General features: G+C 34.0%; 1 protein-coding gene across 1 annotated transcript; it reads left to right on the top strand.

The window, feature by feature from the left end:
• Positions 1-7,829: 7,829 nt before the first annotated feature.
• On the top strand, positions 7,830-11,065 carry LOC106441029 (VIN3-like protein 2). Its single transcript, XM_013882810.3, has 3 exons — positions 7,830-8,033; positions 8,108-8,176; positions 9,026-11,065. Exons 2-3 carry the CDS (start codon positions 8,158-8,160, stop codon positions 10,924-10,926), a joined length of 1,920 nt encoding a protein of 639 aa, XP_013738264.1. The 5' UTR covers positions 7,830-8,033; positions 8,108-8,157; the 3' UTR covers positions 10,927-11,065.
• The last annotated feature ends 1,673 nt before the right edge of the window (positions 11,066-12,738 follow it).

The raw sequence follows: 12,738 nt of genomic DNA, 5'->3' as shown, positions 1-12,738 counted from the left end.
TCAGCTCATTGGGCTAGTTGGGCCTTAATTGTTTTTTAAACGTAGGCCTAGATTTCGTAGGTTCGCAAGGCCTCACATAATCACGTGAAAGTTTTTGTTTTTGTTTCTATTTATGGTTAAACGAGGGTAAGTATCAATTTACACTTCAAATCGATTGATTTTATTGTCTCAATAAAAAAATAATAAGAGAACTCAAACTGTAATGTTCAATTCAACTGGGTTCCAAGACAAGATAACAAAGCAGCAGATACTCTAGCAAAAAAAATTAAACTCCAAAGTCCAAACTTTGCTATTTGTATCGTCCTCATTGTCTTGTATACAACCTCAATTAGAATAACATTTCTTCTCCATATTAATATAAGATATGAAGCTACGTTTTAAGAAATTAAAATGGATTAGGAACGAAAGAGATGATCATCTGACCTTTCCGCACATAGATAATCTTCTTTGCGACCATCTTTTTCTGTAACTTTGTGTAACTGTGTGTTATGTGTCCATAACATAAGTGGATCTGTTGCCGAGAAAGCAATAAACTAAAGATCACTAAGAATTCACGACAGTTTGCTATAGAAATCTGACTTTCTTTAATTTAATTTATTACTAGTGGTATTCCGGCGCTACGCGCCGGGTTTATATGTTTTATTCTCTAATAATTTTAAAATTGTTTTTTGTGATCCATTTTGTGATCCATTTGGTGATAGTACTATAAGTGGTTCTCATTGATCGATTAAAAAAGAATAAATAGCTGATAGTTGCACCGAATTAAATGTTAATTGAACTTAAAACATAAAGTAAGATTGTTATTCAAAAAGGAAAACATGTAATGCATGTGTTTGTGTTTTGATTATCTAATTGGAAGGATGATAACAAATTTGTTCAACCATATTCGCATGCTTCGTCAATTTCATGGATGACACATTCAGTTAAGGACTTCATTATAGACGTATTGTTTACATACTTTGTTTTCAAATCGATTTTGAATCCAGAAAGTGAATTCTTAATCAATACCTTTTCCCTCTTCGAAATTGCACATGCACAGTATTAATATACCATAGAGATATGTAATGTTGTCATAATTTCCATCTACAGATTAGCGAAGATGGTTGAGTCATTTGATAGATTTGTGGCGCTAAAAGTATTGATTTAACCCCTCGATGTAGTGAGACGCTGGATTGTTAGTAAGTATTGATTTAACCTCTCGATGTAGTGACATCTGTACGGAATGTCATTATATTTTTTTGCAAATTATTTTTATTTGTTTGGGTCGGTCTTGTGTGTTTGTATTGGTGGTTGTGTGTGGTGAGATATAATTCACTGTAAAAAATTGTGGTTAAGATACATCAAAAACTATAAATTTATAATGTTGGGACTATGAGATTTTACTAATTTATAGAGTTATTAATTTATAAAAATTACACTTTTAAATTTTTCTATCTTATTCAATTTTTTAGAATTTTGCATCTTAAATATATATATTTTTAAAAATAAGAAAGTGTTTTATTTTTTGTATATACATTAATTAAAATTTTGAAATTCAACATTCATATTGTTTTTATTATATTATTTGGTGCATTTAAAATATGTTTCAGAGATTTTTAAAGTGGTTTTAGATATAGTTTTACTAAATCTCATTAAAATACATTAAGTGTTAATTTAATATAATAGTTTATTTCATATAAAAAATATATACAAATAATTATTAATTTATAATTTTAATGCGACTATATATTTACATAGAATTGTTTTAAAAAATATGATCTTATTATTTTATCGATTTGTGTCATAGGACGAAAAAAATTATTAATTTATTGTATATTCATTTATCGAATATTAATTTATACAGTTTCTACCGTATGTTATTTTCTGTGCAACTCAATGCTGTAATAAGGTGAGTTTTAGTAAATGATCGGTTGTACAACGTATGAATGTCCTGAGGGGCTTTGATTACTAACGGCAAGGATGGATAACTTTTGGGTTTCTTTTAACATTGATGTGACCATGCATGCACTGTAATTAAAGGTACACATATGAACATCAACAAACAGTGTATTCTTGTGCCAGAAGGAAGTTGTTCTACACGAAAAAAAGTTTTCACAGAAAGTGTGGTGTGTCTGGTGGTTTCGTTAGTTCTTAGTTGAGTGGTTTGATCTTAGTGTTTTGTTACGAACTACTAAAAATGACAAGGAGTTGGAATATCTGCATCTGTAAGATGTAGTGGACGTATGGTTTATAAAGAAAAGACAGATGCACTTTATAACGTGCAAAATTGCTCGTATTGTTTATAAAGAAAAGGCAGATGCACTTCATAACGTGCAAAATTGCTCAGCTTATGTTTTCCCTGGTCATGAAATTTAAAAATATATTATAATGAATCAGGAAGTAGGAGTTACAATATAATTGACTCTAGAACAATTATTCAGTTAAAACACTTTTAACGTTGGTAGCACACATAGTTTAGTTCAAGGAGACTCAATTGTCATAGTCTAGAAAATGAAATTCAATTGGAAGACAGCAAAATCGCTCAAGTTCCACTTATTTATTTCAGGAAATTTTAAAAAGTAGCTATGGAACTCAGCAACAGTCTTTGGTACTCCAGTAATCTTAACCATTGCGTGGCGTTTTTGCAGAGTGCACACCTTCCCCCATACATGAGTATCAGAAACTACAAACTTTGCATAAATGATTGTGTTCATCAAAATGAACAAATGTTACTTCTCGATAACTCCTTTACAACATCGAATCAACTCCATAACCTTTTCCAGATTCCCCATTCGAGCTGCAATATGAAGAGAGACTCATCTTTTACCATGTGACATAACCTGTTGCAGATTTACCATCAATGTAACTACAAATTCACTGTACTTACCCAAATGCCATGTATGAGCTTCAGCCAAATTTAACGCATTATACGTAACTCAAGGAGATACTCGCCTTTCAAATCAATGTTGGGCCGATGCTCTGCTCACATTGCCAACAACCTATAAAAGAATAATCAGACCAAATATCCCATTCATATAAGCAATTCTTCCACCAACAACAAAGATTTACTTTCATGGATACAGCTTACCATCAACCTCCAAAATGCGAGTCAGAAGTTTTCCATCTAAATTCTCCTGTTTGAATACTTGACAGCCGACAAAAACAGAACTCAGAAAGAGAGCTATAAATTGATTAGGAACATCAGACAAAACATGAATATAGCCGAAAAAGAGAAGAAGAGTGGTGAGTTACCGGGAGAGGGTCTATGTAATTGTTCAATTCAGCAACACAGTCTTCTCGGAGTACCATCTGAAGAATAAAAATAAAGGATGCAACTTAATGGTTTTGGAGAGATTTATAGAGCAAACAAAAGATTTTTATAAAGGGAAGTACTTAAAACCAAAAAGAGGATAACAATCAGTGGTCCAAAGACCTTACAAAAGAACAAAAGACCACATATCCCCCTAAAACCCCTTAAACATCATAGCTAATGTGATGGCGTGCATATATATACTCAGTCAGAGAACCAAATTAGAAAATGAAAAATAGAAATCGGCGTTAACTTGCCATCGACAATTAACATATCAACACCCATGAAGATGAGTTTCTTAAAAGGTCCCAAATTAGAAAAACCTAAGAAAATTGTAAGCGGTTTACCTTGCCATGGACCAGTAACAGATCAAGTCCAAGCTTTCCAGAATCGAAGGAGCCGTGTTATAACACTCTCCCGACAGCAACCAACCTTGAGGTCAGAGAAATAAATCTGTTGATTGGCCAGTTCCCTGTTGAAGACAAAAACATCCTGAAGAGTCAAAACTATTGAATCTATCACAAACATGCTAGCAGACAATATTTCAGTTTTTGGACTCGAAATTTCATACCAAATATAAAGAAAAGAGAGAAATAATATTTGCTACTGCTCAAGCCAAACAAAAACAAATGATGAAGGAAACAAATACGACCAAATACCATATGCAGCTTATGATTTGCTCTTGCCGCGGTGGTGTGAGGAATCTACCAATGTTGAATCTCGCCATCGCCCAAAACTCCAAAGACAGACCTCGGCGGTGGTTGTACACTTTCAAATCGGCGAGCAAGATGGAGAATTGTGCCATTGTTGAGTTGATTCTTTGCAGGGGTCGGGCTTTTAGCTTTCGTAGACGTAATGTTGTTCATCGTTGCAGGATTGAATTAACTACAGGTAATCTGAACTGAGTTATGGATGCTGCAGGCGTTATGTAGATCGGATCGTTACTTTAAGTTTCTGTGGGATCTCATTGCTGAGGTCGCTGCGCTAGAGGAAAATGGAGTGGGGAACCCTAATCCCATATGGGTTTTTAACGGGTGTGTAAAAGTTTGGGCTTAAAGTAATAAAAGCCCAGATAAATGATAGGAATTAGAGACCCGGAGAAAGTGAAAATCGGAAGTAGCATGTCAAGGCGACACGTGTCGGCGAATGCCCCTCCCTCTGTGATGACGTGGCGCAATGAAGAGAGACTCAAGCCTACTTTATTATATAAGATATGCATTTATTAGTAATGTGGCATGTTTCGGTTGGTGCGATTTCTTTAAATTGCTACAAAGTGCATGATTATGTTGATCGGATGGACCATATATGTACCCATTTACAAGTCTGAGCCCCTTTTGTGATAAAGTTTTACTAATTATTAAGCTGAAGAATTTGTTGCGAGCATATTTTATACACTCTTCTTCAAAACAATCAAACGAAAAAAAGAACAAACTTTCGGCTTTCAAGTTTCTACCGACGTAAGTAAACTGTTTAGTGTGTGTTATGCCAAAACACACGCCACTTATGAAATCTATGATGCTTGTATATTCAATTAAAACAATTTCACACCTCCCAACTTTGGTATGACGTACCACTAGCCTGATATAATAAACCCACTAGGCTATATTCACTACGTTTCCTATTTTAATATGATGATTCGTTCAAAAAATGATGATATTAGTGAGATCAAAATACTCAAATCATATATAATATATCAATCTGGCCGTTTATTTGCAGGAACTTTGCGAGAAGATTTAATAATTAATTTAGATGTATGTTATCAAGTAGGATGTTAATTATATAAAATCGAATTGTCGTGGCCGAACTCTTTACAAATTAATAGATCATGCTGATCGTAAATAGGCTCAACCAGAGTTGTTCCTGAGACTGATCATTTTATAAAAACCAGTCTGATCTAAACTTAATAAAGCCGGTTTGGATTCGCATTCTGGCTTTGATCAAAAAAAAAAAAAAAAAAAAAGGATTCGCATTCTGGCTTTTGATACATATAGAATAGAACCATATATTTTGATACATATAGAATAGAACCATATATCCCTAGTGTAATAGAACACTATGCTTCATTTGATGTTAAATAAGATGAAAACTATTTTTCGAACGTAATATTATAGCTTGCTCAAAGACTAAATATTATGAAACGTAAATTATATTTCTAGCTCTCTTTCGTACTTACCCCATGCAATGATTTATGATTTTTGGGGTAAAGCAGTCACAACTCACAAGCAAACCACTAGGGACCACATGGGCTGATAACATTAAAATTGTTATATTTTAATGTTTTTTCCTTTATATGTTATGCTGTCACTTGCCAATCGGCCCAATCCATAGTATTTAATTCTTCCACCATTAAAGTCTTATCATTTTCTCGCACATATAGGATCTTTAATTTGTGATATCCAGCTCGTAACGGTGTACTGTGCATTACTTCGGCATAGCACCTAAACAGATGATGGTCACTGATACATATAATACATTCATAAGTATTAAATTAACTGTAGTAAAAGTTTTGGATTTAAAGTAGACGAAAACGGCTTGTTTCAACTCACAACTATGCAAGCCGAGCATATACTTCATTAAGTTCTCTCGCTTAGGCGCTCGATTTATAAATGTAATTGATTTTTTATGTGGTATTTTCTAAATGAGGTGCTTTATATTACGGCTAGTTACTAGTGTAATAGAATACTATGCTTCATTTGATGTTAATACTTGTATAGACGACGAATACAAGTATGCAGTTACATTCTACCAATCAACGTACAATTACAGTTTCTGGACATTTCTCTGTTTCATGTCTTCCTCTTTTATTTAGCAGAGTCCATTGTTTTTCAACCATTAATAACGATGAAGAGAATGTTATATTTAAATAGTCTATTTTATTTGATGTAATTTCAGCAAAAAATATTTATTATAAGTTATTTATTAAAACCAAAAATTTGTTTACTCATATTATTGTGATGATATAATGCCACTAACAGAAAAGTTACATTTCGAATTTGTAGAAGATTTAGTTAAAAAAAAAGCTTTAAGATATTTAATTAAATAATCTCAGCATAATATTTTTGTTCTTACTTAAGCTTAAGCGCTATTGTTTGAATAATCAAACTCAAAATTGTCAATGGAAATATATGAGTTTTAGAAGTCATAAGTTTCATTTGCGTTGAAAAGGGTTTACTCGCATTCTTTTTTCTAATTAAAATTACATGATTTAAATACAAAACTTGAAGAATGTATGGACTTACAAACCCAAAACCTATTAATCATATTATACAAGTCTGCAACTATGCCAGGCGTGCATTCACAAGAGAAGAAACCAAGAAAATAGATCAGGTATCTTTTTTATTTTCGCGAAAGGCTAAATCATTACTTATTAACGGTTAGTCGTTTATTATAAGTTCAATGCGTTCTTGCAGACTAATTAAATATATACGAAACGCTAAGTATGATATGATACACTCAAAATAATCCAAATTGTTTATCATTCTCTAGACCAGACCACTTGTGATCCAATAAATAAATGCAAATGATATATTGATACTATATTTCATTATTTACCATAGCTGTTGCCATTGTACATTGTTAGGCACATGTCGTTCTCCGCTTCAAAACCAAGTCTTCCCAGTTTGTGATGATAGCCACTGCTCCCATAACACGCACACGTATACAATACACGGGAGATACCAATGATAATCTAACATGTATCATAGTGTTTAATATAATAAAAAAATTAAGTTAAGATAGTGTCACATAACTATTCATGGAAAATGAGTCAAAACTATTTATACAAGGAAAAATCTCCATGGCATTTGTATGATCTTGTCATGATTGACAAGCAAGAATACTTTTTTTATTAACCTGAGATATTTCTAACTTATAAAAAAGCGTAGACTATTTTATTTTTAAATGCAGTCCACTAATATTTTTTGTTCAATTATTCAGATAAAACATAAATCATATCACATATCTGCATGGTTATTCAAATTTAATGTCGTGGAATTGTTTCGAACCCAAATAATTTAACTTCTCAAAATTTGCCTATCAGTGGACCACTCTTGTTTACTTAAATATACGTTTTTATTTGAAACAAATTTCTGTTGCCAAAATACATACAATAAATCCATATACTGATTTATGTTTGTATACAGTAACTACATTTTTCACAAAATTACAATTGTCCGAAAAGTTAGTAAAAATAGTGATTATTTTCTAAACATCTAAATTATGTTATTTTGTTATTAAATATATTTTATACAGTTTTTGGTGGTTCTACATATTTTAGAAGTGGTTTTAGTGTGCCTTTTAGCTATTAATTATCCGTAAATAGGTCACTGTATTCATATTTACTTATTTAGTATACAATTTAAACTGAATGTATAAGTTTAAATATTTAGTAAGATTGAACTTTGAAGTAGTTGGTGATAACCATTTGTCAAGATATAATATGGTCAAAATAAAAGTAAAGAACTTTACCCCAAAACGAAACCACAGAAGTAACGTGAATAAAAAGGGTTTAAAAATTAGTATTAAAAATTAAATTTTATGTTAACCCTTTTTGTGGGTCCCACCAATAAACTTCAATCTCTTCATCTCTCTATAGAGACCTCTCTCTCCTTCTTCTTCTCATAGTTCTCTCATCTTCTCTCTTCCCTTGCTCAGGACACATCGGCTCTCTCTCTTCTCTGTTTCTTCCGAAGAGGGAGAGAGAAAACACACGTTTCTTTGCTCGACGTATAGCTTCTCTTGTTTGGTAAGCCCATCTTTCTTGTCTTTTCACCGATCTCTCTGTTTGGTATTCTCTAACTCATGTTCTTGACATCACAGGTTCTTATGGTAATGTGGGTTTGATCACTTGTCTTAACGTTCTTGGCTCTATGGATTCTTCTGTTGATGGTATGTAATGTTTTATAACTTTTGGTTTCATTGGTTGCTTAAGATTTATCGATATCTGTGTCTCTTTGTGTTGTTGTTCCCTATGTAAAATGTTCTAATAATTATGAAGCTTTGGATGCTGATTTGTATTGTTCAAATTTGTGTTTTTTTTATTTAATTTTGAAAGTTGGAGACTTTATTTTGTTTTCTCTCTTGAATATGACTGTAGTATTCACTAACATTGCTATTGATCTTAGATTACTGTGTTCTTAAATTTTTGTTTGTTTGTTCATCAAAGTGTGAAGCTTTTATATGTTTTTTCTCATTGGTGATTCTGATGGTGTGCCTTCATTGGTTGATGAATTGGTTTGTTTAATTCTTTTTTCTTTGTTGATTGGTTCTAACTCCATATTCTGTGTTTTGGTTTGTTTCCACTATCATTGGTTGATGAATTGTTTTTTTTTTTTTAAGTTTAATAGTGGGTCAAAGGACTAAATGGCTTTCCTTCTGTATAGAATAAGATTCCATTATATGTCATCCTTTGATTTTTTTATTCTCTGATGAATGTGGGTTCTTAGACCTAACAAGAATCATCCTTTTGGTTCTCTTATTCTCATCCTTCTTTGTTTCTTGAGATCTTGGTCCATTTTTTTATTGTATTCTAATGGACATGGTCTTTGCTTTGGCATCTTGTTTGCATAAAGTATCAGCATTTGTGCAAGATCAGAGTCAGCAACAAGCTTTTAAGGCAGATTCTTGTATTATTCTTGCATGATTTGTGTTTTCTTGTTATGACATTGTTCTCAGCTGCCTTCACTCTAACTCAAAACTTGTAATGTTTACACCTTTTTCTTCTTCTTCCATTTACAGGAGCTGCAGGTGACTCATCTAAATCCAGCGGAATGAGTGTTGAAGAGAAGATACACCTTGTCTATGAACTATCAGCGCAACCACACCTAGCCACCGAAGTGTTGCAGGCATGGAGCCGCAAAGACATTCTACAGATCCTATGCGCAGAAATGGGCAAAGAAAGAAAGTACACCGGCTTGACCAAAGTCAAGCTCATAGAGACTCTTCTAAAAACTATATCCAAGAAAAACTCTGGAGACCATGATGGGAACAAGAGAGGCTCTTCTGATTCTTTGCCTCTTCATAGAAACTCAAAGAGGCCGAGGAAGGTTGATAACCCAACTCGTTACGTGGTTCCAACGATCAGCAACGCCTCAGTGAGCTGCAACAATCTGGCTTGCAGGGCTGTAATGGGACAGGGAGATTCCTTTTGCAGAAGGTGTTCTTGCTGCATTTGTCTTAAGTATGATGATAACAAAGATCCTAGTCTCTGGTTAACGTGCAGCTCTGATCCTCCGTTTGAAGGTGATTCCTGCGGATTCTCTTGTCATCTTGAATGTGCTTTCAAGAGTGAAAAATCTGGTCTTGCAAGAGACAAGGAAGGTGAAGAAGAGTGCTGCTTCTACTGTGTCTCTTGTGGTAAACCAAACAGCTTGCTTGAGTGTTGGAAGAAGCAATTAACAATTGCTAAAGAAACCAGAAGAGTAGACGTTCTTTCCTACCGTCTTTTGTTAGTCCAGAAGCTTATAAAGGGATCCACTAAGTTCTCAAACGTCTGTGAGGTTGTGGATGAAGCTGTGAAGAGTCTTGAAGCTGACGTGGGTCCTCTCTCTGGTCTCCCTATGAAAATGGGTAGAGGGATTGTCAACAGACTAGGATCTGGACCTGATGTGCAGAAGCTTTGCTCTTCTGCTCTTGAATCTCTTCAACCACTTGAGACTAAACCTTCTTATGGTTTGAGGAATGAGGTATCTGCAGATACAGCACCAACCAAGATCAGATTCGAGGACGTTAACGCCACTTCACTCACTGTGATTCTAGCCTCTAATGATCTCACCTCACCTGCAAACATTGTTCATTACAGTATCTGGCATCGTAAGGTCACTGAGAAAGAGTACCAGGAGAAGTCTACTTGCACGTTGTTCACTCCAAACGCGAGGTTCGTTGTCTCTGGACTAGCTCCAGCGTCTGAGTATTGCTTCAAAGTTGTGTCATTCAGCGGAACCAGAGAAGTGGGTGTGGATGAGATCAATGTCTTGACTCGTAGTAGTCCTGAAGAAGTGGTCGAAAGAAGCGAGAGCCCTCTCACAAACTGCAGCACCTTGTCTTCTAACCCTTCCTCCGTTGAAGCTGAGTCCAACAACGGTTACATTGCTCCTCAGAATCACAACAAACAAGATTCCAACGTTGTGCAAGCTGAGAAGAATGTTGAAGGGAGTGTGTTGTTGGATGAGGAACAACAAGAAGCTGCTGTTCCGGTTACTACGACAAATCTTGTCAGTAACAGAAACAGTTCAGATGCGAGTTTGCCAATCACTCCCTTCAGGTCAGACCAAACCAAGAACCGTCAAGCTAGAAACGGTAAACCGGTTAAAGAAAACGGTGATCATCACTCGGCAAACGGAGGATCAGAGAGTGGTTTTAAGCATTGTGTGAGTGTTATAAGACAGCTTGAGTCTTTAGGACACATTGAGAAAGAGTTCAGACAGAAGTTTCTGACTTGGTATGGTTTAAGAGCGACGCCACAAGAGATCAGAATTGTGAAGATATTCATTGATACTTTTGCTGATGATCCTGTGGATTTAGCTGAGCAGCTTGTTCATACTTTCAACGACCGCGTTTTGGCTAAGCGTTGTTCTGCGGTTGGGGATGGTGCGTCTGCGGTTGTCAAGTCTGGATTCTGCATGAAGTTGTGGCACTAGTGATGTGCGTCTGCTTCTGTTTATTTTATGTTTTCTCAAATCATTTCAAGACTTTATTTATTATTAATGGGAAGTTTGCATTATTGGAACATTTCCATGCAAGGAAAGTACTTTTGGTATCAAATAGTTTTTTTTTTAATGTTGGGATTATTTATTTTAGTGGATTTTAAATCCAGTTATAAATAGTACTATCCTGAATCATAATTGTGTTGACTTATCAATTATGTTATTTAATGACCTCCCAATTATGTTATGTAAGGAGATATCCTTTCATTTGAGACTTTAGCAAGCTGGATTTCAACTAAATTAACTGAAGAAATTTATTTATCCAAATGATTCATTTCTCTAGTTACCAAAGAAATGAATAGAGAAAAACCTACTATAAGTCAATTTATGTAAGTATAATTTTGTTTGGGGAATGATCTTTTGAACATCATGTTCTTTCAGAATAATGGTTTCGTAATCTAATTAAACATTTATTTTAAAAATAATTCATTACCAACAATATTATTTGTTAATGTCCTAAAGAATATGAAAACCCCATCTTCCCAATACTATATATCTTACATTTTCCCTATATTAAAACACCAATTTCGAAACATTAATTAATACTATATTTTTTGTGTTTATACAACCAACTAAAGTGTTATAAGAAAAATACAACCAGCTAAAAATAATAATTCAAATATCATCAGTCTTACGTATTTGTTTAAGTTTTTCAAATGCGTTAGTCCTTAATTAATTTTTATGCACCATACATCTCAATTATGTCTCTAGCTATTATTGGCAAAATGTGAAATTATGTAACGTTTATAAGCTTCATTTCATTCTCTTCCTCGCATTTCATATTCTAAATCCATTCCACCTCCCAGTTATTGTTTTAAGAGTAATTGAAAGCACAATTATGCTTGGTCATAGTCACATTACTTACCAAAAGTTGAAGGTACATCTATTGTACACAGTGGAGGAATTATTTGAAGAGGAAGGGGTCAGCTGAACCCATGATTTTTAGTTTTTTTTTGTTTCTTTTGTTTATATGTGAGTTTGTTAGTGTAAAAAATTTGGTTGATTCATGTACAATTGACCCCATGTTTAAAGATGAAATCTAATTCTTACATCTCTTTTAACGGCACAAAACGAAGACAATGAATAATTCCAATAAATAAATCTATTCAGTTGATGACAACAGTGTTACGGCTAGCACAACATCAAATAATTTTATTTCCAATTTAGATATCAACTCGTTTTTAGGTTTAGTCTTAGGCTTAAAGTCCACCATGCGGCTGTATGTTGTGAAATCGAGGGGAAACATGATGTAGTGGATGGCAACAAATTTGTCTAGCTCCGTCACGTTGACACAGTCGAGAGTTAAGCCACTTTCAGTTGTGTTGCGAACAAGAATCGAATATCCTGCAAGAAAAGTATCAATTCTTGTTTATCTTCCTCGGTAAGCAAAATGGAAAACTCCATCTTTTTCAGCACGACATGGTACGCAGTATCGTTTCGATCACCAATGTTTCGATCACCAATGTATTCATCAACTGCAGTAGTGTGAATGAAAAATTCAAATTTTGCCTCAGATAAAGACGAGATTATCTTTTTCAGAGAAGTAGAAACCCAAAAATCACAAGCAACCATTCATCCCAATGGTCCTCGACAAACAAACTACCCCAATGGTCTCCGGACTTTATAGCCACACTCATTATATCCATAGAGCCAAAAAACTATAATGTATCATGTGCAACTTCAATTTACAATTAGAACAAAAAATGCAACAAGAGAAATTTTCGTAAGTTATCCAATTTTGAGATT

The sequence above is a fragment of the Brassica napus genome, chromosome A3 (assembly GCF_020379485.1).
Source record: "Brassica napus cultivar Da-Ae chromosome A3, Da-Ae, whole genome shotgun sequence".
Lineage (NCBI taxonomy): Eukaryota > Viridiplantae > Streptophyta > Magnoliopsida > Brassicales > Brassicaceae > Brassica > Brassica napus.
This window is presented reverse-complemented; position numbering and strand designations above follow the sequence as displayed.